Consider the following 27,648-nt stretch of genomic DNA (forward strand, 5'->3'; position numbering starts at 1 on the left):
AAATGGAAGTTTTAATGGCTGAATGGGGTTGCTTCACTGAGATCTATCATCTTTTATGCAATTAATCCCTTAGAATTAGATATTTGAGTTGTATCCAACATTTTATAATGATAAATAAAGCTTCAGTGAGTATCACTGTATACAAATCTTTGTGTACTTCTGTGATTATTTCTCTGTGATAAACGCCTGAGAATAGAAATAATAAGTCAAAACATAAGAATAAGCTTCAATACATGATTGCCCAATTGCCGTCTAGACAGGCAGGATATACTACAAGCTGTTTAATAAGTGCTTATTCAAATTCAATCTGAGCATATTATTTTTTCTATCTTTGCTAATTTGCTTGGAAAAAATTAGTGTCTTTCAAATCATGAATGGTTTTATATTAATCACCAAGTTTAAAAAGCATTTAAGAATTAAGCGTATACTTACTATATGATCCAGCAATACTACTCTTAGGTATTTACTCAGGAGAAAGGGAAATATAATGTCTGCAAAGACTTGTATACACCCATAGTGAAAACAACCTAAATGTTCATCAACTGATAAATGAATAAACATATTGTGGTATATCCATACTATGGATTATTATTCAGTAACAAAAAAAGAATAAAAAATTAATGCATGAAAGAACATCATGAACCTCAAAAACATGCTAAGTGAGAGAAGCCAGACACAAAAGACTACATGCTATATGAAATTCTAGAAAACAAAACTATAGCAACAGAAAACAGGCCAGTGGTTGTCTGCGGCCAAGGGCAGGGGAGAGAATCTACTGAAAGAGGTATGACGATACTATTTAGGGTGATAGAACTATATCTTGATTGTGGCAGTGCTTATACAACTGTAAATGATTACAGAAATTCATCGACCTCTTCATTTAAAATGGGTGAATTTTATTGTGTGTAAATTATACCTCAAGCTGGAAAAATCAAAACAAAAGCAAAAATCATTTAAGAAATTCTGAGGGGAAAACAACTTATTTTCATTTTTGTGTATTTTCTTTAAATTTTTGTCTGTCACAGACCTACTAGAGAATGGACTTGAGGACACGGGGAGGGGGAAGGGTAAGCTGGGACAAAGTGAGAGAGTGGCATGGACATATATACACTACCAAACGTAAAATAGATAGCTAGTGGGAAGCAGCCGCATAGCACAGGGAGATCAGCTCAGTGCTTTGTGACCACCTAGAGGGGTGGGATAGGGAGGGTGGCTGGGAGGGAGACACAAGAGGGAAGAGATATGGGGACATATGTATACGTATAACTGATTCACTTTGTTATAAAGCAGAAACTAACACACCATTGTAAAGCAATTATACTCCAATAAAGATGTTTAAAAAACAACAACAAAATTTTTGTCTGTATTCATAATACTCTATGTAGCTGTAAGTATAGACTATATGTAAGTTTGTATTTAGACATTTTTATATCACAATTTTACATTTCTACAAAGTTTTCATGATTATCACTTAAAATAGTTATACATAATTGTCCAAAGCCCAGAACCATTCTCCTATCGTTAACAGGTAAATTACCAAATTTTAAAGCAAATGATTCCTCCTCAATATTTGGATGCCACCAAGTGGACAAACTGTAATATTACTTAGATTGAGTAGACCTTTTTATAAATTTAAAAAAATAACAATTTAGTGTTTAAAATTTTAATGTAAAATTAATTTTTAAAACTAAATAAATTTTAGTAATTAAAATAGATCATTTTATAAGTGTACCAGACCATGATGCTCATCTATCTCTTGTAGTAACTTAACTCTCAAATCTAATATCTCTGGAAATCAGTCAAAGAAAAGAACTTCTGTCAAAATCAGGGCCTTTACAAACTAAAACTACAGGTGTAAATGATAGACATGGGTCTCTCTTAAGCCCCAAACCAAAAACCATTTAGGGACCTACAAATGCAAATAGCCTTTGCTGTAGGCCAAATGACTTCCAACAAAACAATAAGTGCTTCCAGGAGGCACAATGAAACCAGTGATGAAACTGTGGTGAAGATTATCTGGAAAGCAGAGAAAGACAGCAGGAAACTCATTCCCCTTTGGGCAAAGCCTTGCTAACTCTCTTTACAGTCACCAGTATTTTCTCCTTACAGCTCCTGGCCTTTCCAGTTCAAGCTTTTGCTATTGAAATGAAACAGTAACTGGTTAGAGCCACAAAAAGAAAGATTATTTCAGGGAAGTGTTTGGTCCCTGCCAGGGTGGACAAAAGAAGGACTTTTTCAAAAGAAGCCTTTGAATGACACCTAGCCATTACCTACCACCAACCGAGGAAGATGAACACTCTGCCTATAGCCCAATATTCCTCCCAATTATTTTTTCTGATGCACTTTAACCCTCTCCATCTTGCTGCCAACCTCCATAAATCAAAAAGAAACATTTTTTTAAAAAAAGAAATCTAGGAATGCCACTCCAAAGAACTCTTAAAGGAATGTCATGAGTCCATAAAGTGAGAACTCAGTGAGAGAGAGAAAACGTAGCTCACTGAGACAGAACCATGGCTTCATTGTGGTAAATTATAGAGCCTGTCTTCTAATGGCTGAAATGTTTGTTTGCTTGGTTTTTCTTAAATTTTAGTTATGTTTCTTAATAGAAGATACACTCATTCAATAAAAATTCAAAAGGTACAGAAGAATAAAAAGGGACATCTACTTTTAACTGCTTCTGCTGGCTGGTCAGCCCCATTCCCAGAGGCAACCATCAATCCTCTCTTGTGAATAGTTACAGAAGTATCCTATACAGAGACAGTTACATATATACACTCTCCCTATATAAACATTCAATCCCATCCCCCCTTTCTTCTTACACAAATGTTGAACCACTGTACACAATGATGCGTTTTTCATTTAACCATACAATACATCGTGGCATTCATACCATGTCAATACATAGAGTTTCTCATTCATTTTAAAACTGTATTTGCAAATGAAGCAACGGACAAAAGACTAATCTCCAAAATATACAAATAGGTCATGGAGCTCAATATCAAAAAAACGACCCGATTAAAAACTGCACAGAAGACCTAAATAGACATTTCACTAAAGAAGACATGCAGGGCTTCCCTGGTGGCGCAGTGGTTGAGAGTCCGCCTGCCGATGCAGGGGACGCGGGTTCGTGCCCCGGTCTGGGAAGATCCCACATGCCACGGAGCGGCTGGGCCTGTGAGCCATGGCCGCTGAGCCTGTGTGTCCGGAGCCTGTGCTCCGCAACGGGAGAGGCCACAGCAGTGGGGGGCCCGTGTACCACAAAAAAAAAAAAAGAAGACATGCAGATGGCCAAGAGGCACATGAAAAGATGCTCAACATCACTGATTATTAGAGAAATGCAAATCAAAACTACAATGAGGTATCACCTCACACCAGTCAGAATGGTCATCATCAAAAAATCTACAAACAATAAATGCTGGAGAAGGTGTGGAGAAAAGGGAACCCTTTTGCACTGTTGGTGGGAATGTAAATTGATACAGACACTGTATCAACCTCCAGTATGGAGGTTCCTTAAACAACTAAAAATAGAACTACCATATGACCCAGCAATCCCACTCCTGGACATATACCCTGAGAAAACCATAATTCAAAAAGGACACATGTTACCAAATGTTCATTGCAGCACTATTTACAATAGCCAGGACATGGAAACAACCTAAATGTCCAACGACAGATGAATGGATAAAGAAGATGTTGTACACGTACACAATGGAATATTTCTCAGCCATAAAAAGGAACGAAACTGGGTCATTTGTAGAGATGTGGAGTCTTGTCATACAGAGTGAAGTAAGAGAAAAACAAATATTGTATACTAACGCATGTATGTGGAATCTAGAAAAACGGTACAGATGAACCTATTTGCAGGGAAGGAATAGAGACGTAGATGTAGAGAATGGACATGTGGACACAGAGAGGGAAGGAGAGGGTGGGACGTATTGGGAGATTAGGGTTGATATATACACTACCATGCATAAAATAGATAGCTAGTGGGAACATGCTATAAAGCACAGGAAGCTCAGCTAGGTGCTCTGTGACGACCTAGATGGGTGGGGTGGTGGGGGGCAGGGAGCGAGGTTCAAGAAGGAGGAGATATAGGTATACATATAGCTGATTCACTTCATTGAACAGCAGAAACGAACACAACATTGTAAAGTAATTATACTCCAATTAAAAAAAACTGTATCATATTCTATTTGGATGTGCCATAAAATATTTAAGGAGTTCCTTATTAAGATGGATGTTTAACTTGTTTCCAATTTGTGCTAGTTTTATTATTATCTTCTTTACCTGAAACTCTCTGGGCAAATTTGATTGCTTCTTCAACCGGATCTGAGTTCACAATTTTATCTAGAATACCCAGCTTAAGAGCTTCATTTGCCGAAATGTGTATTCCTAAAAGAAAAAAAAATAAAACAAATCAAAGAACAATGTGAGATTAAACCAAAAACATCACTCTCTCTAGTAGGAAAATTCACTTGTCCTGGGTATAAACATCTGTTACTAAATAAACAAGCACCACGCTGACTGTTACAGTGGAAAGATTACTGCAGAGGTAATCAGAAAATTTGGATTCAAGTTCCAGCTCTACCTGGCACTATTTGTGTGAACTGTACTAGGACCACAATTTCTTCGTTGGTGAATGGCAAAAATTATGCTTACCTCAGTAATTCTGAGTATTAAGTGAAAATAATACATTTTCCTTCTATAAATCTCTATTAGAAGCACTTTATGAACTATAAATCTATAATAATAATGTGGATTTATTGTTTGATAATAATAGAGATAAAAAAATAACAGAGGTAGTAGCAGCACAGCAATAGCAAAACTATCTGTTCTTATACTAGCATACACCATGGGCTGCCATTGATTACGAACTGAGCTCAAACACAAATATAGTTGGATAGACAGGGGAGAAGAATTATTAAGTTGATATCACATAAGTTATAATCAAAATTTCACAGGAAAAGTGGGGTGGACCTCTGCCATTTTTTGGCTACCCAGCATCTCGACCCTCCCTTAGTTTGTGGAATTGCTAATGTGTGAGCTTTGGAGCTAAAAAGGAAGCTAAAAAAGAAACAGAGATGATCAGACAATTGTTCCTTCAGACCTGGCACTACGGTGTGTCCCATGATCCCAAGCTTGGCAAACTGAGTGCTCAACTGAGGGTTTTTAGCTGGAGTGAGTAACATTAAGGAACAGCAACAGCGTAAATCTCAGTGCACAGGTGGTGACATCTAGTGTCTGGTGGCGGTGATGCCAGGAGCATCTACCATCCACTAGTGACACTGGCAGCCTCTGGTATAGACTGGAAGCTCTAGGAGGTTACAGAAGTTTGATGAGGGTTTGCATTACTCCCACGTTCTCCAGCAGGCATAGATACGTAATTTGATCTGCACACTCTGAAGCAGGAGGTTAAGGGATATAAGCTTCCCTCACCACAGGAGCAGGAGAGAGACAGCGACACATTGCTTGCTTGTTTACCAGCACCATCTGGGCTTCTGAAGAGCAATCACCAAGTCAGTCTTGGTGGCAACAACTCCATGGTCTTTGCTGCTCTTACAGAGTGTTGGTGGTTGCCATCTCTGAGACAAACCCTCCATTCCCAGTTTTAGTGCTTCGGAGAGCTACCAATGGCTTTTCTTGATCAGATTGACAATTCAATGATTTTGGGCAGGGGTCACTCTGTAACAGCAATATTTGGGCAGTTTTCTGGAAATGCCTTTGAAAACAGTCTTCCAGATCTCCGCCTGGGGTGAGGAGGGCAGTGGAGGGTGGGCAAGTGGCTTCAAGGGTGAAGTCTCCTCTGTACAAAATCACTTGAGTGAGGGGTGAGTAAATCAGACTCTCTAGGTTAAGGGGCCCAAAGGGACACGGAATGGAATATGAAAACCTGGGTACTAAAAGGATCTTTGGGGCAACTGAGCAGGGGAAACATGAGATGTCCACAGGATGAACTGAAAATTCCGTTAGCTGTAATGTTTTCTTCTGACCTGGATTTCACAAAAGTTGGAAGGACCACTACTGTTCTTACGGAGTCAATGAGATTTCAGGTACTTTTATTCTGTTTCAAGGACCTGAAGACACAGCTCTGTATATCCAACCCAAATCCTCATGCTGAGATTTAAACTTGTTCTTTCTTGTGCTTTCTTGTTCTTTCTTGTGAGTGTAGATAATAACCACTGTCCAATCTAATAAAAGCCCTCCCTAGATCTACTATAAAGAGACTGGGGCAACTGAAGTTGAGACTTCTCCAAGCCAGGTAATCTCAATTCTTTCCAATTTTCTTTGTGGCTTCTTTTCCAAGCTTTAGAAAAAAATTTCTACATGGAATCCTTTCCAGATGCCATTTTAAAGTCCCCTTAAAATTGTACAGACTACTTAAAAAGATAGGTGTTCAACAAAGATGTTAAAAAATAAAATAAAATAAAAAGATAGGTGTATGATTCCAATGTTAGCTTTCTTCTAATTCAATGTGACCTTCTCTATGCAAATCAAAATCTATCATATTCTTACTATTTTTACCTCTTTTCTTCATCATGTTAATAATAGTGATATTTCTATAAGCAGCAGTGCTTTGAAAAAGGTGAATCTTAGTTCACTTTATTTCTTTTTGTCAAAGAAGCCAGATTCCTTCCTGATTTCCTCCAAGATATTCTTGCCTTTCAGGCTTAATACTGAAAGCAGGAACACACAATTCCTCAATATTCCCCCACATGCTTTAATTTCTATAAACCTTAGAATTTACAGACTCATTTCACACTATTATGATTTCCCCCTATAATATATATATTTTTTGTTTTGTTTTTTTTTTGGTTTTTTTGGGGGTTTTGGGGGTTTTTTTTTTGCGGTACGCGGGCCTCTCACTGTTATGGCCTCTCCCATTGCGGAGCACAGGCTCCGGATGTGCAGGCTCAGCGGCCATGGCTCACGGGCCCAGCCTATCCGTGGCATGTGGGATCCTCCCGCACCGGGGCACGAACCCGCGTCCCTGCATCAGCAGGCGGACTCTAAACCACTGCGCCACCAGGGAAGCCCTCCCCCTATATTTTATGCTGCTTTGCTTCCTTTCTATTTTGTCTTTTGCAGAATTAACCCTCTCATGTGCTTTGAATTTCTGTAGTATGTTGGGTTGATTGTAAGCATCCTCTTATGAATTCTGCATTAGGTACTTAAAATAGTTCACATTCTTAAAAGTGTACTTATCATACCACTGTAAATTAAAGCAATTTCTAATCTAATTTATTGAAGACAAGAAATTTAGTTTTTAACTCCCTTTTCATGCTCTAAAGAATTTATAACATCTCCCCATTTAAAGGGGGAAAAAGCCATTTTAGGCTTTAGTCTAATTATATATTAGTAACTGTATAAATTTTACACTAGTAATTATATATTAGTAATAATATAGACTCATTATTTTCTAATTTGGACCATGTATGCACTGTTTTGTATTGTGGTTTCTGTGTCAAAACATAAGTGTATTGGGGCTTCCCTCGTGGTGCAGTGGATAAGAATCCGCCTGCCAATTCAGGGGACAAGGGTTCGAGCCCTGGTCCGGGAAGATCCCACATGCCATAGAGGAACTAAGCCCCTGCACCACAACTGTTGAGCCTGTGCTCTAGAGCCCGAGAGCCACTACTACTGAGCCCGTGAGCCACAACTACTGAGCATGCGTGTCTAGAGCCTGTGCTCTGCAACAACAGAAGCCACCACAATGAGAAACCCGCACACCACAACTAAGGGTAGCTCCCGCTCGCTGCAACTAGAGAAAATCCCACACACAGCAACGAAGACCCAATGTAGCCAAAAATAAACAAAATTAATTAAATAAATTTATTTTTTTAAAAAGTGTATTGATTAGCAGTTCTCAAATTTTTTAGTCTTGGGACCCCTTTGCACTCTTAAAAATTATGGAATATGCCAAAGAGCTTTTTTTTATATGGGTTATTTCTATTAATATTTACTACATTAGAAATTATAACTGAGAACTTTAAAAATGTATCTTTATTAAATCACTTTAAAATAACCATGATAAACCTATTACATATTAACATAAATAATTTTTTATGCAAAATAACTCTATTTTCAAAATTTTAAAAATTTAGTGAGGAGTGTTGTTTTATATTTTTGCAAATTTCTTTAATGTCTGGCTTAATAGAAGACAGTTGGATTCTCATTTCTGCTTCTGCATTCAATCTGTTTTGATACCACATGGCATACAATAACCTCTGGAAAATTCCACTGTATATATGTAAGCGAATGAGAGTGGAAAAGGCAAGCAATATCTTATTATTATGAAAATGGTTCTGACTCCATGGACCCCACCCCCACCCCCTGCCCCCCCATACACAATAGTCTTAGGTACACCTAGGAGTTCCTGGGCTGCACTTTAAGAACTCCTGATTTAGACCACATTTAAGACTGTATAGCATCTTAGTATACAAATGTTCCATACGTTGAGAATTTATTTGTGGCTGAAGTGATTTTAGCTGTTTCAAGAGTAACCTTTTGTTGTGTTTTGTTTTTATCCTTTGGAAGCTTGCAGGAGTCTATTTCGTGGAAATTTAAAATCTTTATCAAAATACAAGGCATTGACATCTCATCAGTTTTTCCAGGAAAATGAGGTGCTTACTAAAGTACAATCTCTGATTCCTTTATGTATCTGAAGAGATTCTTCTATTTTTCCTATGGTTATTGCTTCTCCCCTTGTCGCTTTGTGCTCTGGGAGCTTTTATTATTCATAGCAGAGGCCTCTATTATAGACCTCTCATGTCTGCTGCCTTCATTTACATTTTCTGTATTTTTTTTAGAAATTCTTCTGAATTCTATAAACGTGTCTCTATCCTCTATGTTGCTGATTCAGTAGTCTGTTCTATTGCATCTTTTTTTTTATTGCTTCAAAGTTATTTTGGCTAATGTTTTGATTTTAAACAGCGTGTTCTTATTTAATAAATAAAATATTTTCTTTTCTAATTTAGAATATTGTGAGTTTTCTAAGATTTTTTGTTGCCTTTAATCTGTTTCAACAGACTCACATTTATGTTTCATTTTTCTAATGACACAGAATATTTTCATAGGTTGTTTTTTTTTTTTGGTCTGTTTTGTTTGTCTTAGTCATGAAATAATATTTGCTGATATTTATTATTGCTGACTGGGAGCCCTGGGTATTAAAACTCACCCTTAACATCTTGTTCGAGTATAGAGAAAACCCACATGGACCTAACTAAATCTGAAAGACTGGCAGGATAAAGATGCCATTCGCAGCTTCTTCCCCAGTACCCTGGGTGGCAAGAGGTACCTCATCAAAGACTAGAGTCTGAGGGCATCCCTGTCCTGGGAAAGATCATAAAGTAACTATGGGGCTGAGACAAAGCTCTATGAGAATAGAGAAGAGGCTTTCTATGCTGTTCAGTGAAAAAGAAAGACGGGACCTAGAAAATAACAGCAGAAGGAACATCAGGGCACTGTGGTTTTCATCATTTGATTGGACAGAGAACATCAGGGAATGAACTGCATTGTGCCCAAGTGTGTGTTTTGCGGTTACTGCTAAAGATTCAGTTGTTTTCAGGTGGCATTTTAAGGGAATTGTGGAGAAGCAGTGGTTGTTGTAATTGTTCCACTTTCCAGAATTATCTCTCTTATGGTTTTCAGAAGAGCAGAAAAGGTTAGCTATTTATTAATTTAATCTAAATTTATTTACTTATTAATTTCCTATGGGGGCAGTGCCTATAGAGCTGGTATTTTTCTTCATTAACATCAGTAGGGAATCTTCAACTTTCAGTAACAGTTTTTTAGCATCCCTTCTTAGGAAAAAAAATGTTTTCCAGAAGCAAGAGTCTTAATATCATCATTATTAATGGCTACTGTATTAGTTTCCTATACAGATTACCACAAACATTGCATCTGAAAACAACACATATTTATTATCTTAGTTTAGGAGTCAGAAATCTAAAATAGGTCAGCAGAATTGTGCTCCTTCTGGAGGCTCTGAGAGAGAATCTGTTCCTGGGCTTTTCTAGCCTCTAGAGGCTGCCTACATTTCTTCTTCTCTTCCTCCATCTTCAAAGCCAGCTGTGTATCATCTTCTCTCCCTCCTGCCTTCCTCTTCTAAGGATGCTTGTGATAAATTGTGCCTACCTAGACAATCTAGAATAATCTCCCATCTTGAGATCCTTAATTTAATCACACCTGCAAGGTCCCTTTCGAATGTAAGGTAATATATTCACAGGTTCTAGGTATTAGGACGTGGACATCTTGGAGAGAGGCATTATTATGCCTACCACAGTTACCATTTATAAAATGTCTCCTCTGTAACAGGTACTATACCAGAAGCAAGTCATGTAATTTCATTATTCCTTACACAACTACGTGGTTGTTTTACTGATGAGAAAATGAAGACTGAGAGAAGTTCAGACAATCTCCCTTCTAAATTTCAGGCCAGTCTATCCAACTGTCTATCTGACACCTCAAGTTGGATGTCAAACCTTAACATGTCCAAAACTAAGCCCTTGTGATTCCTCCCTACAACCTGCTCTACCAGCAGAATTCCCCTTTTCTCAGTAATGGCGCCATCCTTCCAGCTGTTGAGGCCATTAGAATCATCATTTTCTCTCCCCTTTCCCTCACCTCTCACATTTGGTCTGTCACAAAATCCTGTTGGCTCAAAATATATCCAGAATTTGACCATGTCTCTCCATTTACATTGTTACCACTCAGGTCTAACCTCCCGTCATGGCGCCCTTGGATTATTAAAGCAGGCTTCTAATCAGTCTTCCTATTTCTGGCCTTACCTCCAATTAATATATTTTCAGTAGCCAGGGTGATCTTTTAAAAAACATAAGTGACAGCATGTTTGTTAGTTTTCTGCTCAAAACACTCTAACGCCTTTCTACCTCATTCAGAAGAAAAGCCAAAGTTCTCTCTATAATCTTCAAGTCCCTACCTGATGTGACTTCACCCCCTACTACTCTTCCCCTTACTCATCTTACTCTAGCTTCATTGACCTTCTTGCTGTTCTTTGAAATTTCCAAGTATGCCCCTACCTCAGGGCTTGGTATTGGCTATTTTCTCTGTGTGGAATATCTTCCTCCAGATATTGGCATAACAAGCTTCCTCCATCCTTCAGGTATTCACTCACGTTCATTTTGTAGGAAAGCCTTTCCCAACTATCCTACCTAAAATATTACCCAACCCCCAGCCCTATCATTTTACATTTCCCCTTTCTGCTTTATGTTTTCTCCTTAGCACTGATCTCCATCTAACATACCATGTATACTACTTACATAATAGGTAGGCATGGAGTTTAAGAAGAGTATACAGTGTGGTAGCTGGTCTACAAAGTGACCTGCCATGTGTTTGACCTCTAGGTATTCAAGTTCCCCTCCCAAGTTGGATAGGGAAGACTTGTATAATCAATAGAATAGCTCAGAAAAGATGGCACATGACTCCAAAGCTAGGTCATAAAAGACATTGCAGCCTTTGCCTTGCTCTCTCTTGGATCACTCACTCTAGAGGAAGCCAGCTTCCATGCTGTGAGGATATGCAGGTAGCTCTAGAGAGAGGTCCATGTGGAGAGGAAATGAAGCCTCCTGCCAACAGTCAGCAGCAGCCATCCATGTGAGTGTGTCATCTTGGAAGTAGATCTTGGAAGTAGATCCTCCAGCCCCAGTCAAGTTTTCAGATGACTGTGGCCCCAGTCAGTATCTTGACTGCAACTTCATGAGAAACCTTGAGCTAGAACCCAACTAAGCTGTTCCCAAATTCCTGACCCACAGAAACAAGGGAAGAAAAACACTGCCAATCAAACCACAACTCACAATGAATGTAAGAGGCGTCCTGATTTCAAAGATGTGGAAAACACTGTGCATTTTTGAATTGATAATTATTGTTATTGTTGTTGTTTTCTGTATATAATATCCATAAGGGCAGGAGTTTTTGTAGGTTTGATTTACCTCTATAGTCCCACTGCCTACAACAGGGCCCAGCACATGAGAAAAAATTAAACAGCTGCTGTATGAGTGAGTAAAAATTAATTTGTACAAGGCATATTGTTTATATGTGGTACAGCTGGGATTCAAGCTCAGGTCTTTGATTCTAAAGATTGTGCTCTTTTTATTGCCCATTCTTTGGGATATAGTCTATTACTAAGATCTTCATCTTATTTTTACTCAATCCTCCTCTTTCACTAAAGTCAGATATGGGAATAATAACATATAGCTAACACTTTTTACCATGTCTAGGACTGTTCTAAGCACATTGTATGCATTAAGGTGTCTAATCTTCACCACACCACCATATGGTAGGTGCTATTGTCATAAACATTTATGAGGAAACTAAGGCACAGAGAGGTAAAGTGTCTGCCCCAAGGCCTCATTAGTTTCACCTGTTTGGAGTAAATAGTTATGTATGTTCTTTCATCCAACCTCACTTTGACTGGCAATATCTTTCTATGTCTTATCATATTTGGTAAATTCAGGGTCTCTAGATGATTTCTAGTGTTGCATTGTTCACATTCCCTATTGAAAGAGAAAACTTCTATTTGAAGCTAACACCTTATCACCTGGGAAATGAAAAATGCAGTCATTTCCAAACTAAAATTTGAAATCTTTCCTTGGAAATTCTGGTTTTAATTCTTGTTTATATTATAATTTCTAAATTAGATCTGAATATAATGCACCCTATGTGAAACCAGTGTCTATGAGTAGACACTTAAATGTGATTAGGGCTTTGTATATACTTTCATTTAGAAAGCACTCACATTTGCTCTTCATGGTAACTTTTGAGAAGCTCTCAGAAAAGGCATTCTTTACATTTAAAGATGAGAAAATTGACATCAAAGAAGTTAAAGTATCCTCTTAAAATTACATGGGTAGGGAATGGTCAAGCCAGAATGTTTCTAAATCCTAGTCCAGTTCCTCACATTGAACTAGACAGACATTGGCAGGGTTAGTACTGACCTGAGGTAATTAAGTCAAGTGCAGCAGGAACTCCAATAAGTCTGGGGAGAAGCTGGGTTCCTCTTGCACCAGGAAGGAGTCCTAGTGTGACCTCTGGGAAGCCAACTTGAGCCTATCGAAGATTGAAGGCATAAAGGTCATTAGAATGAGATGATATATTCAGAGTCAAGGCAAGCATTCCCCTGGGTTTCTCACATCCTCAAAAACATTGCTGCATAGAATTCAGTGAGAGTTTCTACAGAGAAAATTAGTGCACACCCTCTCCTTTAATTAATAGCATAAATAGAGCTGTGCCATCCCTAAGTCTTCACGTTGAAACACATCCCCAGCTTCTTACACAATTCTTCTCTGACTCTATTATTCACAGAATGGGAAAAAATAGTTGCTAATAATATATGTGGAATATATAAAGAACTTTTATAACTCAATAATAAAAAGACAAATGATCCAATTCAAATGGGCAAAGCATCTGAATAGACATTACTCCAAAAATATACAAATGGCCAATAAGCACATGAAAAGATGCTCAATATCATTAGCCATCAGGGAAATGCAAATCAAAACTACAAGGTACCACTTCATGCCCACTATGATGGCTATAATAAAAAAGACATACAATAACAAGTTTTAGAGAGTATGTAGAGCATACAAAACCCTCCTACATTGCTGGTGAGAACGTAAAATGATGCAGTCACTTTGGAAAACAGTTTGGCAGTTTCTCAAAGGTTAACCATAGAGTTATCATATGACCCAGCAATTCCACTCCTCTATATATACCCAAAAGAAATGAAAACATGCCCACAAAAAACACTTGTGCAAAAATTTTCATAGCATCATTGTTCATAAATCCAAGAAAGAAGAAACAATCCAAATGTCCATCAAGTAATGAATGAATAAAGAAAATGGGGTATATCCATAAAAAGAAATATTCAGCCATGGAAAGGAATAAAATACTAATGACATGTTACAACACAGGTGAACCTTGAAAACAATCCTAAGTGGAAAAAAACAGACACAAAAGACAACATATTGTATGTTTTCATTTACATGAAGTGTCTAGAATAGGCAAATCCATATAGACAGAAAGTAGATTAGTAATTGCTAGGACTGGGGGAGAGGGAAATGATGGTTTACTCCTAAAAGGTGTGAAGTTTCTTTTGAGGGTGATGAAATATCCTAAAATCAACTGTGGTAATGATTGCATAACTCTGTGAATACACTAATATACCGCTGGACTGTACACTTTAAATGAGTGAATTATATGGTATATGAATTATATCTCAATGAAGCTATTATAAAAAGAGAAAGAAAGAAAGGGAGGAAGAAAGGAAGCGAGGAAGAAAGGAAGGGAGGAAGAAAGGAAGAAAGTCAGGCAGCAACCTCAGTCCAGATGAGAGGGTGAGATTGAGACCTTAATCACATGTCTCTCTTGGCCTTAAAAGTGGCCAAAGCTCTGTTAGGCATTTTCCAGGTATAAGGATGGGAGGAGGAGGGTACTTAAATACAGACTGCCATTTGCCCAAATTGTGATGCCAACAGCTCCAAAATACCTGGAATGTTTGAGCCTCTCTCACATGAGACTTTCCTAGCAGTTGATCACCATTTTTCCCGCCAGTGGTCATCCCTATCCCCTGACTTACTATTGCTTATAACTTAGATCTGCACTCAGTGTGCAGAAAGTCATGGTATTAGGAACACAGAAAAAGGAACACTTAGGATATGTGTCTTTATTTGTAAGTTTTATAAAAAATTAAAACAACATAGGGAAATGGTTAAATAAATTATGATAAATCTATAAGATGAAAAATTATGCAACCATTTAAAATGATATTTTTAAGGAATATTTCCAATAAGATTGACAGCAAATTTCTCATCAGAAACCATGGAGAGGGCTTCCCTTGTGGCACAGTGGTTAAGAATCCACCTGTCAATGCAGGGGACTTGGGTTTGAAGCCTGGTCTGGGAAGATCCCACATGCCACGGGGCAACAAAGCCCATATGCCATAACTACTGAGTCTACACTCTAGAGCCCGCTAGCCACGACTACTGAGCCCACATGCCACAGCTACTGAACCCAATGCACCTAGAGCCCGTGCTCTGCAACGAGAGAAGCCACCACAATAAGAAGCCTGCGCACCGCAAGGAAGAGTAGACCCCATTCACCGCAACTAAATGAAGCCCACACGCAGCAACAAAGACCCAACACAGCCAAAAATAAATTAAATAATTAATTAAAAAAAAAAAAAGAAACCAGGGAGACCAGTGCCAGTGGGGTGACACGTTCAAAGTACTGAAAGAAAAGTACTGTCAACCAAGAATTCTACACCCAGCAAAACTAGTCTTTAAAAATGAAGGCAAATTGGGACTTCCCTGGTGGCGCAGTTGTTAAGAATCTGCCTGCCAATGCAGGGGACACAGGTTCGAGCCCTGGTCCAGGAAGATTCCCACATGCCGTGGAGCAATTAAGCCCGTGTACCACAACTACTGAGCCTACACTCTACAGCCCGTGAGCCACAACTACTGAGCCCATGCTCCACAACTACTGGAGCCCAAGTGCCTAGAGCCTGTGCTCCACAACAAGAGAAGCCACCGCAATGAGAAGCCTGCGCACCACAGTGAAGAGTAGCCCCTGCTCACTGCAACTAGAGAAAGCCCACATGCAGCAACGAAGACCCAACACAGCCCAAAATTAAAAAATAAATAAAAATTTATTTTAAAAAATGAAGGCAAATTAAGACATTTTCAGATAAATAAAAATTGAATTTGTTGCTAGCAGATCTGCCCTACAAGAAATCCTTCAGGATGAAATGAAAAGACACTAGACAGTAACTCAAATCCACATGAAGGAATAAAGAACACTGTTAAAGGGTAACTACACAGGTAAATATAAAAGACAGTATTAATGTAATTTTTTGTTTGCAATTCCTCTTTTCCCTTACCTGATTTAAAAGACCACTACATTAAGCAATAATTATATATTTATGTTGATGGGCATGCAATGTATAATGATATAATTTGTGACAATAACAGCATAAAGGTGGTGTGTAACAGAACTATATGGGAGCAAATTTTTTACATACTATTGAAATTAAGTTGGTATTGATCTGAACTAGCTTATCAGAAATTAAGATGTTAATCCCCAGGGCAACCACCACTAAGAAAATAACTCAAAAATATACAGTGAAAGAAACAATAAGAGAATTAAAAGGGTACTAGAACTTATCCATTTAATACAAGCAAAAGCATTAATGGAGGAACTGAGGAATGAAAAAATATAAGACGTAGAAAACAAATAGCAAACTGGCAAAAGTCCTTCCTTATCAGTAATTATGTTAAATGTAAATGGTAGAGATTGGTAGAATGGATAAAGAATATTTAATAATAATTTAGATACAGTATTAGTATAAAAATAGAGTACAAGTGAAATACAATAAAATTCCAAATGTATTTTTTTTTTAAAAACTGATTGCAAAGAAAAAAAATTACACAGGAAAAAGACAAGGAAGAAAAAAAATAAAATGTCAATAGTGGTTATTTCTGAACTGTGAGTTTATGGTGACTTCAGTTTTACATCTTTGTACTTTCCTGTATTTTATAGTCTATTACAATGATGAATATTATCTTTATTATTAGAAAAATGTATTACTTATAAAAATATTACTATTATAAGACTGGTATCACAAAGCTCAATCTACATGTCTAATAACCCAAATTAAATCTATTTCCAGAAATACATGGATTTACTAGTTGTGCACAGTTTCCAATAGGAACTTGTCTTCTTAGGTACTAAAAATTATGAGACCACAAAACTGAAATGTTTGAGATAGGAAACAAAAATTTAAATAAGTATGTACACTCAGGGGTGATAGTCAAAATATTAATACCTCATACTGCATGAGCATGGCTCAGTGAAATCTGATGTGGGCCATAGTACTAGAGCAAGGTCCTGGGTGTCCTGTACAGGAGTTCCCCTTTAGCTAGTGGGTCATGGGAAGGTCCAAAGGCTAGGGTTAGGGGAAGTGATGGGACAGTCACAGGCTCAGGGTAGTAACTCTTTATCAACTAGAATGGACATATTTCAACATTTAAACAAAGAGTAACACTGTACTTGTATGTAACAGCAGAACACCAGTGCTAGAAAAACCTAAGAGTTGTGAACCAGTAAGCTAACCATTCAAAATGATCACCTCTGATGCTTATGACTACATTTAGAGCTTGCTCTAAAGAAAAGCTCCCTACATCAAATCCCATATGGATCCCCTCTGTTACCTCTGCATGGGCAATCCTATAGTGACAGCCCAGGGCCAGCTCCAGTCCCCCTCCTAAAGCCACCCTTTGGATAGCTGCCACCACAGGCTTCTTGTTTCTCTGTACTTCATCTACTACACTTCCCAATGTCAAGTCAAAGGTCTTATCAGCACTGAAGCCACGGATATCAGCACCTAAGAACACAAAGACAAGGAAAAAAGAGAGTTGAAGAAGACTTGGGCTTTGCTATAGAACAATAAGTTACCAGATTACACTTAAGGAATCTCAGACCTCTTTGGACCCATGAAACTCTTTATCCTTTGGTTGCAGACACAGTAAAGGAACAAGTAGCCTGGAAAATGTAGAAAGATACGAGAGAAAATCCTCAAATCTTTATCAGAAGTCCTGTAATCTAAAATCTGTCTTTCCATATGATAGTAGTAACTCTACTTTTAGAAAAATTTGAAAGCTCAGAAAAGGGAAGCAAAGATTCTAAGATTGAGTCAGCCATTCCCATTTTTTGCATGATACTGCTCACCAACTCTATTCACAGCAATTTAGACCCATATCTTTGTTAAGGGCATCAGTCATTACAATATAAAACCTCAGGGTAAAATGAAGACATATTTGTGAGTTATATGTTAATCAATCAGCTTAGAATTACATTTCTGTGATAGACTTTTTTGTGATCAATAAAAGTAACAACATGTACTGCTTTTCCTAATTATAAAAATAATATGCATTATAGAAATTTTGAAAAATACACAAAATTATAAAGGACAAAAATATTACTCCAAATATCACCACACAGAGATAACAATGTAATATTTTGGTGAATTTTTAGTTTTTTCCCAACGCATGTATGTAAATTGCTTTGCGACCTTGAGTAAGTTATTTAACCACTTTGTTTCAATACCTATCTTAAATGACTGATGTGACAATTAAATGAATGTTTACTATAATATATATTTTTAACAATATTGAGAACACTCTGTAAAGTCATTTTTTATATTTTCCTTTTTTCACATAACATTATACATAGTAGTGAGCTTTTCCCCTATAGCATTATATGTTCTTTGAAAATATTAAGCTTGGTACAAGTTAAAAAGTTAAATTAATTATTTCATGTTCAGCCTTTCTTTTTTTTTTTTTTTTTCCTACCTGCTCCTCATCTAGCATCCATTCAGGGATTATGCTTTTTTTCTCACCAATCCATCATATTTCACACTCTACTGTTATTATTTATTTTTATTTTTTTAGATTCCTTTTGGTTCTAGAGAAACAAGGTGAACTTCAGTCTGAATGTCATGTCTATTATTCTTGTAACTTTAGGTTAAACTAATTTTTCAAGTAACAGAAGCAATTAACATTTGTTGGATAAATACTATACATAAGGCACTGGGCTAAGTAGTTTCATATATTGTCTCATTTAATTTTCTTAACACCTAAGTTAAATAGTCTATTAACAATTTCCATTTTACAGGTTTAAGTTTAAGGCTTTGAGATGTTAGGTGACTAGTTCAGACATACGATTCTGTAACAGGTTGAATAAGGATTTGAGCTCAGGCAGTTTGACTCTACAGCTCACATTCTTAAATGTTATACTACATTCTTCTACTTGCAGCAAAAGGTTAGTATGATCATCCCAATTTTATAGAAACCAAGGCACAGACAAGAGTACAGTGATTTCACTTTTTAACTGTTTATCTCTGGCACATAGAAATGCAATTAATTTTTGTATACTGATTTTACATCCAGCAAAATTCCTAAATTCTATTATTAATTCTAATAATTTTCTGATAGATTTATTTTTTACAAACACTCATTTCTTCTGAATAATGATGGTTCTGTTTCTTCCTTCCCAATCCTTATACCTTTTATTTCTTTTTCTAGGCTGGCCAGGGCCTAGAATATAATGTCAAATACAAATGGTGATAGCAGTCAGCCTTGTCTTATTTCTTTCTGAAAAGGAAAGCATTCAATTTACCATTTTGTTTGATGTTTGCTGCAGGTTTTTAAAGATAGATACATTTTGCCTGATGAAGACATTTTCTTTCTATATTTAGTTTACTAAGAATTTTAATCTTTAATGCATGCTAAACGTTACCAAGTGTTTTTTTCTGAAACTCTTGAAATAATCACATGATTTTCCTCCTTTAATCTTTTAATAGGATGAAATACATTGATTTCTCATGTTTAATGAATCTGGTATTTCTGGGATGAAAGTGATATATCATGCTTTTCATATATCGTTAGATTCAGTTTTATTATATACTGTTTCAGAGTTTTATATCTAGGTTTACAAATAAAATTGGCCTTTAATTTTGCTTTTTCATACTGTCTTGACAGGTTTTGTTATCAAGGTTATACTAGCCTCACAAAATGAGTTGGGAAGTGTACTGGATAGAATGGCGTCCACCCAGAACCTGTGAATGTGATCTTATTTGGAAATAGGGTCTTTGCAGATATAATCAGGTAAAGAAGAGGTCATACTGGATCAGTGTGGGTCTATATAAGATCAGGGAAATTTGGACACAGAGGATAAAGCCACAGGAAGACAGAGGCAGAGATAGGAATAATGCAGCAACAAGCCAAGGAATGCCAAGGATTGCCAGCAACCACAGAAGCTAGAAGAGGCAAGGAAGGCTTCTTCCCTAGAGGCTTTGGAGAAAGAATGGCCTTGCAGATATCTTGATTTTGAACTTATAGCCTCTGGAACTCTGAGAGAATAAACTTCTATTGTTTTAAGCACCCAGTTTGTGCTCACTTGTTATGGCAGCCCCAGGAAACTAATATAGAAAGTGTTCCCTCTTATTTTTATTCTCTGAAATGTTTGTGTAAAATTAGAATGATATGTTCCTTGACTTTTCAGTTAGAGGTTACCAATGAAGTCATCTGGGACTTGAATTTACTTTGTGAGATTTTTGATTACTGACTCAATTTCTTTAATGGTTTTCTGTTTTCTTCTTGAATCAATTTTGTAAGCTCTGTTTTTCTACTTGTTCATATTATCATTTTTAATGGCTACAGCATCTTCAGTGATATCCCTTTTGTCATTCTTTATATGTATTGTTTGTATTGTCTCTTTTTTTTCTTGATAAGCCTCTCTGAAGCTTTATCAATTTTATTAGTATTTCAAAGAACTTTTGATATTATTGTTCTCTTGATTCACATTCGTATTCTATTTTAGTAATTTCCCCTCTATCATTTCCTTCCTTCTACTTCATTTGGATCTATTTTACTGTTTGTTTTGTCAGTTCCTTAATATAAATACCACAATATGTTTCAGTGTTTTTTCTTTTCTGATATATACCTTTAAGGCCATACATTTCCTGCTAAGCCTTGCTTTAACTGTATCCCTCAAGTTTTATATATTGTTTTTATTATCATTCAGTTAAAAATATTTTCTAAATTACATTATGATTTCTGCTTTGACTCAAAGGTTATTAAAAAATGAATTTATTTTCCAAACACATGAGAATCTCTAGTTATATTTTTGTTATTGATTTTTAACTTGATTGCACTGTTGTCAGAGACATTCTAAATGAAATTTATTGAGATAAGCTTTCACAGTCCAGTAGCTGATCAACTTTTGTAAATGTTGCGGATTGGAGAAGAATACATATTTTCTGATTGTTGGGCACATTGTTCTATCTAAGTCCATTAAGTCAAATCTGACAATCCCTAATGCTTTTCCAGAACAATTATTTTTGCTGCCTCTGAACTCTAACTACGTTCTCTCCTACCTCCTTTTTTACAAAGAAATATTGGTTCTGATTTTTCATAATTCTGATCCCTCACTCCATGCCTCAAAGTCACCATCTTGAGCTCCCAACCTTAAGTTTTCAAACAGTTGAGTAAGGTATTTAATAGCTGGTTAATGTTTGGCCCATTATTTAACTTCTCTTAGGCTTAGCCTTCTCATCTGTAAATGGAAACTGTAGGATTTACTGAGGATTAAAATATAAAGTATGTAAAAATATTACTATTTTCATTGTTAATAAGTAAATAAGCTACACGGTACTGGCACATAGCAAGTAAGCTAAATGGTAATTATTATAATGATTAATGTGTTTATATTTATTCATTGTTATGATTTCAACATCTATTTCTTCTCAGGTTACCACTGACATACATTAAATTCCTCTGGCAAAAAAAAAAAAAAAGAAGAAGAAGAAGAAGAAAAATGAAAAAAATTCCTCTGGCTACAGTAAAAATACATGGGCCTTCATATCCTTGGGACTTTTGTCAAAGGGTATAATTTGGGAAAAGAAGAAAAGGTGCCACAAATACCAGTGAATAAATCACCATTTCAGATGCTTTTGCCGTATTTTGTCACTATTTTGCATCTTCACAGGATAACCCAATAAATAGTGCATGGTCACTGAGATGGGTGACTATCAGAAGAAAAATGAAGTCCATTGCAGGACTCTGTAAAATAAAAAATAACACTTATCGAACATGTTCTGCATGCAAGCACTGCTCTAGGGCTTTCAGATGTGTTATCTCATTTACTCTCACAAAAACCTGTTAATATATAAATATTATGGTATCTATTTTATAAATAGAGAAATTGAGGTTCAGGAGATTTAAGGGACTTGCCCAAGCTCACATAGGATGGTGACACATGCAGAGCAGATATGTACCAGCAGATGTATACTAGCAGCTATAATAGCCATCAAGCCTGGAACTAAATGTCCTCCAAAGGCCCAATCCAATATAAAAGAGAGTAAGGTCAGCATCTTCTTTGGGTTCTCTCCTATGACTCTTGTCTCTTTCTCCACAATGTTTCTCATTCCCGTTCAACTCCCATATTCATTACCCACACTATAGTATTACCCACAGGGACAGATAATGCAGCATTGATCTCAGTCTGTGGCAGGATTTCAGAGAGAGTGGGAGAGGGTTAGACACTGGTTACCTGCAGAGAAGATGCCATCTGCTCCACAAATCACAATGGCTTTTACTGTATGGTCTGTTAGAGCTTTCTGCAGACCCTCTTTTATTCCACGGAGAACAGTCTCACTAAAAGGGAAAAAAATTACATGAAGCATGAGTCAGAATCAAATTTCTACCATCTCAGATTTTTTTTTCCTTTCCTAACAATGAAAAATTAAACATATACATGATGTATGAAAATCCTAGATACTTATCATTAAACTTCCACTAATTTAACAAATAATATATGTATCTACTGTAAATTAAGCACTGAGTTGATTAAACACATAAACTTTAGGGAAAAAAAGTGTTTTCCTACATTTTGCTGTAACTCTGACCACTGAGAATCAGCACTATCAATTTGAAAACATTATATACATATCCTATGTACAGTGAGGGTTTACAACATCCTAGGGAGAACAAAATGTACACAACACAATATCACACTAAGATAAGTGCTGTAATAAAGGTACAGAGAAAGTGACGTGGAACTCCTGAGAGGAAAGAAAGTCTTGTTTTTAAAAATAAATTATTTATTTATTTATTTTTGGCTGTGTTGGATCTTTGTTGCTGAGCGTGGGCTTTCTCTAGTTGTGGTGAGCGGGGGTTACTCTTTGTTGTGGTGCACGGGGTTCTCATTGCAGTGGCTTCTCTTGTGGAGCACAGGCTCTAGGCACTTGGGCTCCAGTAGTTGTGGCGCCTGGGCTCAGTGGTTGTGGCTCACAGGCTCTAGAGTGCAGGCTCAGTAGTTGTGGCGCACGAGCTTAATTGCTCCGCAGCACGTGGGATCTTCCCAGACCAGGGATTGAACCCGTGTCCCCTGCATTGGCAGGTGGATTCTTAACCACTGCGTCACCAGGGAAGTCCCAAGAAAGTTTTTTCAATTTGTCATATTGGCATAATATAAGAAACTGAAATTGTCTAAAAATAACAGTCTAAGTGATGTGGCAGGGGCTGCAAGTTACCCCCAAATATCCCTCCATCCCGACATTCTTCGAAGTATTAAACATCTGGTTTTTAGCTGGATACATGGCTGCCCAAAATAAAGACTACATTTCCCAGCAGTAAGGTCAGCCCGAGGCATTAATTTCTGGCCAATGGGATGGAAACGGATTTGGTACATGCAACTTTTGGGAATAGTCCTCAAAGGATTGGGTATGCTTTTTGCTTTTTCTTTCCTCCCTACTTCTGGCAGGAATGCAGATATGATGACTAGATTTGGAGCAGCCATTATGGATCAAGAGGTGGAAGCTGTTTATTGAGGATGGCGGAGCAAAAGATAGACAGAATTGGGATCACTGATGATTGTGGAGCAGCCATACCAGTCATTCCAGGACGCTGCTGTGAGAGACATCAACTTTTTCTTATTTAATCCATCATGATTTTGAGTTTTCTGTCACTAGCAGCCAAGCCTAATCCTAACTAATTTAGGCGGTAAAGGCAAGGTCTGGGAAAGAAAGGGCATGTAGTAGACTTTGCCAAATTTCAGTAGATGAGGGAGTCATCCACAGAGGAGATAGTTAAAGCCAAGATTGAATGAGTCTGCCAAAGAAAAAGAAGAGAGAGCTGAGGGTAGATCTAGATGATCTAAGAGGTGGGAGAGGCTCAGCAGAGTGATTCAGTACCAAGGGAGCCCAAAGTCACAGAGACCAAGAGAGGAGAATTTGCCATGAAGCAGAGGATCAACAAGTGCCAAGGGATGATAAAGGAGGAGAACTGGGAAGAGTGGTGAGGAATTGCTTAAAGGAAAAGCGATAGAACCAGAGTCCAATCAGTTTTGCCTTAGAGGTCTAAGTATTGGGGGAACATTTTATACAGAGTGAAAAAAAATCTTAAAACAAACAACAACAAATGTCCATTAAGCCAGATTGTTCAGACCAGCAACTGAGTTAAAACCCCAGGGAATAAAGGAGATACTTGCCCTTGTTTATGGCAATTCCCTTTTACCTTTTTTCCACCATTTAACCCAGCTGAAATCAAACAAAACCTCTTGCCTTCAACTAGTTAATTAGAAACCAAATCTGCTAATGGAAAACTGATTCTGAACCATCCATACTACTGAGAAGTCCAAAAGGCACATATTTCCTTCTGGGTAAATGATGGCTGGAAAATGAGCCCAATCTGCGCCACTGAGGAGACAAGGCTGGCTTTTCCCATTTCAACCAACCCCTACTCTTTTATTTCTTATGTTCTTGCTAATTTTGCAAATATCAAACACAGGAAAAAATGAAAATGGCTGTAGTAGATATAGCTTTACTAGATTCTAGTTGAGCGAAAAGGACAACAACTTCGTAGCAATGTCAAGGTCACAGGGGTTAAGAAATTATTTTCTCCCCTTAATATTGTCAGGCATGGAGAAATGGAGTCTAAAGGTAACATTTCATGAGTGATGACCAAAAATCTTTAGCTTCTGTCACTATAGGAAGCCTTTCTTGTGACAATTTTTTAAAGCCAGGGGGTCAGCGAATCAAGCCGTGGCTTGTGACCAGCATTCTTCAAACAAAGAAATAGAAAAGAAAATATAATATATCAAACAAAACAAATAAGTTTCATGAAACTTTGTTTTCAGTTATGTATTTGTATGTGTGTGTGTCTTAGGTTGCTATGTAAAACATGGATTCCTGTGTGGATTATAATTTTAAAAAGTGTGAAAGCCATTGTTCTGGGAGATGGGCCTAGTAATCAGACATGTCCTACACTTGTAAAGAGGGTTGGCATTCACCTGAATAGAAGGAAACCTGGCTGGCTAAAGGAAGCAAGGAAAGATTTGAACTATTTGTTTGGGCCCAAAAATATTCAAATAAGAATCTCTCACTTAGCTAGGAAGAAATAATTTCCCACATAAAATTAGAAATAGGAAGGGAGAAAGGAAGGAAGGGAAGAAGAAAAGTGTAAAGCAAAAAAAAAAAAAATTGGGAACCTGTTAAACTTGATGAATGTGCTGGCACACACACCTCTATCTAAATATAAGTTCAGAAGAAGGTAGACGGGAAAGGGCAAGAAAGCATTTATTCCCAAGTGGAGAAAATCTTGATGTAGCTGCAATGAATCCTGAGCAGTGGGGCCTGCTGGTAGGGGCTTGTAACAGGCCTTCTGACTAATAGTAATAATGATAGCTAACATCTGCTAAGTGCCAGTTTATAATCTCTAACACATTTAAACCTCACAACAACTTAATGAGGTAGATACTAACATTTCTCCTGCAAGGGGGGCTAGGGGGCAGGTTAAATAACAGAAACATTTTAAGTAGTTATGGTAAAATATTCCTAGTTATAGGTAGTAGACTGTGGAACCTTTTTCCCCAAGTTCTAGATGGGCACAGTTTCCCATTATGAGCAGAGGTAAAGGCAGAGTCCTAATATTTAGTAATTCTAATAGGAATACAGTCAAGTTCAAAACTGATATGTAATCATATTACTCATGTTTTTCTTCATCAAAGCCAAAATAATAAATATTTTGCTTTCTTCTGAGAGTGGCAAGTGGACATTATCATCCTTGAATGATTTTATTTCTGATTTTTTATATTCTTAAATGCAAAATTTTATATTAAAATAATTGTATTAGTGTTAATGATAAAATCAAATAAAATCAAATCTGATGATAGTAGGATAAAAATTCAGTTAAAATTAGTATGTCTTCTCATTACAGTCTCTTTTTGCTCCAACGTCATGTGATAAGGATTTTGACCAAAAGTCTTTCTCTTTATGCTTTATGTTCTCTGTAAATTATCATTTCTTCTAATCCTACTCCCTGTGGATAGGTGACTCTTTCCTAGGCTGATGTATCACTATACTTTTTTCAGAGATATAAGAGAACCAAACCTATATAACGTCATTAACTTTCAAAAGAGCAGCGTTAATCTCACTTTTAAAAAGTAATGCTTTTACAAGTTTAACAAGGAAGGTACTCCACAGTAGTTTTTCAGAAAATGCCATTTAATAGGCTTATTCTGATATGGGCTTAACCCAACATGGATCTTCCACGGAAGCACTAAGACCTTAAGGTTTAGAACAGACCAAGAGATATACCTTTGCACATCTGGGCCAGGACACAATCCTCTTTTACTCACTGTGTTGGCATTAAAGGGGATCTATATTTTTAACAGTGTGAAGCCACTTTATTGTTGGATTCCTAAAACTTTTAGTCACACATTATAAGGGTGGCCTGGACTCGAGGTTGGGAAGTGAAGGATCAAGGTCCAGCCAGCATTGCACTAAGACCTTTGGAATAGAAAGTACGGCTGAGAAGTCAAAGTTGCAAGCAAGCAGAAGAGTCCAGCGCGAAGGGAGCACGGACAGACCCGATCCATCCCAGCTCCCCGCTTCGTAGCCATCTGTCTGCCTCTCAGCCTCGGTTTCCTTACCAGTGAGATAGTTCTCTGCAAACAGGAACTGAGCTAACCAATGTAAAAGGCCCTGGCATATGCCCAGGTTTAATCCGTGTCAGTGTCTCTCTCCGTTTAAACCAGCAGGGGAGAGTCAAAGCCTCCACTGCAGGCAGGCGGCTAAGACCCTGCTCGCTGTCCCCGGGCTGAAGGCGGCCGAGCCCGTTACCTGAGCGCGTTGACAGGCGGGTTTCGTAGGCGGATCAGCGCCAGGCAGTTCTGCAGCCGCGTAAACTCAGCCATGTTTCCTCAGTCGCCGAGGTCGCCTCAGCTCATGACCCCAGGGCGATATCACTTTCACTGGGCGCTAGGCCGGCCCCGCGAGGAGGGGCACCCGCTGGGCCAATGTGAGCTCGGCATCGCCTCCCGCCCCCCGGGCCGCTCCAGGGCACCGATGCCCATCATCCATCCCAGACCTCCTCCTTCCCCGGACCACAGCCCCGCGCTCTGCAGATCCTTGTCTCCTCCTCTTTGTTGGCTCTTGTCCTGCTCCCAGCACAAAGTAGATCAGGGAGGACGATGGAAAATGAGTGGAATTGCCAGCAAGTCGAGATTTGCAAACCGCTGGCCCAGAGGAGCTGGCTACTCTGGACAAGTTCTAGGTTCCCTAAGTTGATGGAGCTGTGTCCTCATCACAGTTTTCATCTACACGATCCTTCTTAACAGGGACGGATATCTGGGATCCTCACAATTATGTGATATGACACACACCTGGAACACATAAAATACACAAATCATTCATTTCACCTAAATGGGTATGGTACTAATATCAAATATTTACAGAACCGTCATACAGCGACCTAGTGAAACCTTCAACTTTCCTGTCTGCCCAATCCTTCCATTTCTTTCTTCTTCTGCCATTCCTAAAGATTGTGATTTCCAATACTTCAACCACCAATTGAGCACCTATTATGTGCTAGGCTGTAGGCAGGAGACTAAAGATAAATAAAGCCTCATTCAGGCTGGGACAAAGTTTTTAAAGATGCAGTTGGCCTCAGGTGGTCTCCACAGTCCATCAGGGGGCTAGAAGGCAGTCTGGAAGTTTCAGAGAAAAAAACAATGGAGCGGTTTTATTCACTAATGTTTCACCAATTTTAGCAAAGATTAAGGATTATTTTCATAGAT

At 37.8% G+C, this 27,648-nt stretch overlaps 1 protein-coding gene across 1 annotated transcript in view; it reads right to left on the minus strand.

The window, feature by feature from the left end:
- EHHADH (enoyl-CoA hydratase and 3-hydroxyacyl CoA dehydrogenase) overlaps positions 1-26,864 on the minus strand; it is a 49,904-nt gene extending 23,040 nt beyond the window's left edge. The window contains exons 1-5 of the mRNA XM_032631088.1: positions 26,693-26,864; positions 22,123-22,226; positions 17,223-17,395; positions 12,954-13,065; positions 4,288-4,392 (exon numbers count right to left, since the gene is read on the minus strand). Of these exons, the coding sequence (XP_032486979.1) occupies positions 4,288-4,392; positions 12,954-13,065; positions 17,223-17,395; positions 22,123-22,226; positions 26,693-26,766 (568 nt within the window). The 5' untranslated portion in view covers positions 26,767-26,864. The remainder of the gene's footprint in view (positions 1-4,287; positions 4,393-12,953; positions 13,066-17,222; positions 17,396-22,122; positions 22,227-26,692) is intronic.
- Positions 26,865-27,648: the final 784 nt, after the last annotated feature.

The sequence above is a fragment of the Phocoena sinus genome, chromosome 4 (assembly GCF_008692025.1).
Source record: "Phocoena sinus isolate mPhoSin1 chromosome 4, mPhoSin1.pri, whole genome shotgun sequence".
Taxonomy (NCBI): domain Eukaryota; kingdom Metazoa; phylum Chordata; class Mammalia; order Artiodactyla; family Phocoenidae; genus Phocoena; species Phocoena sinus.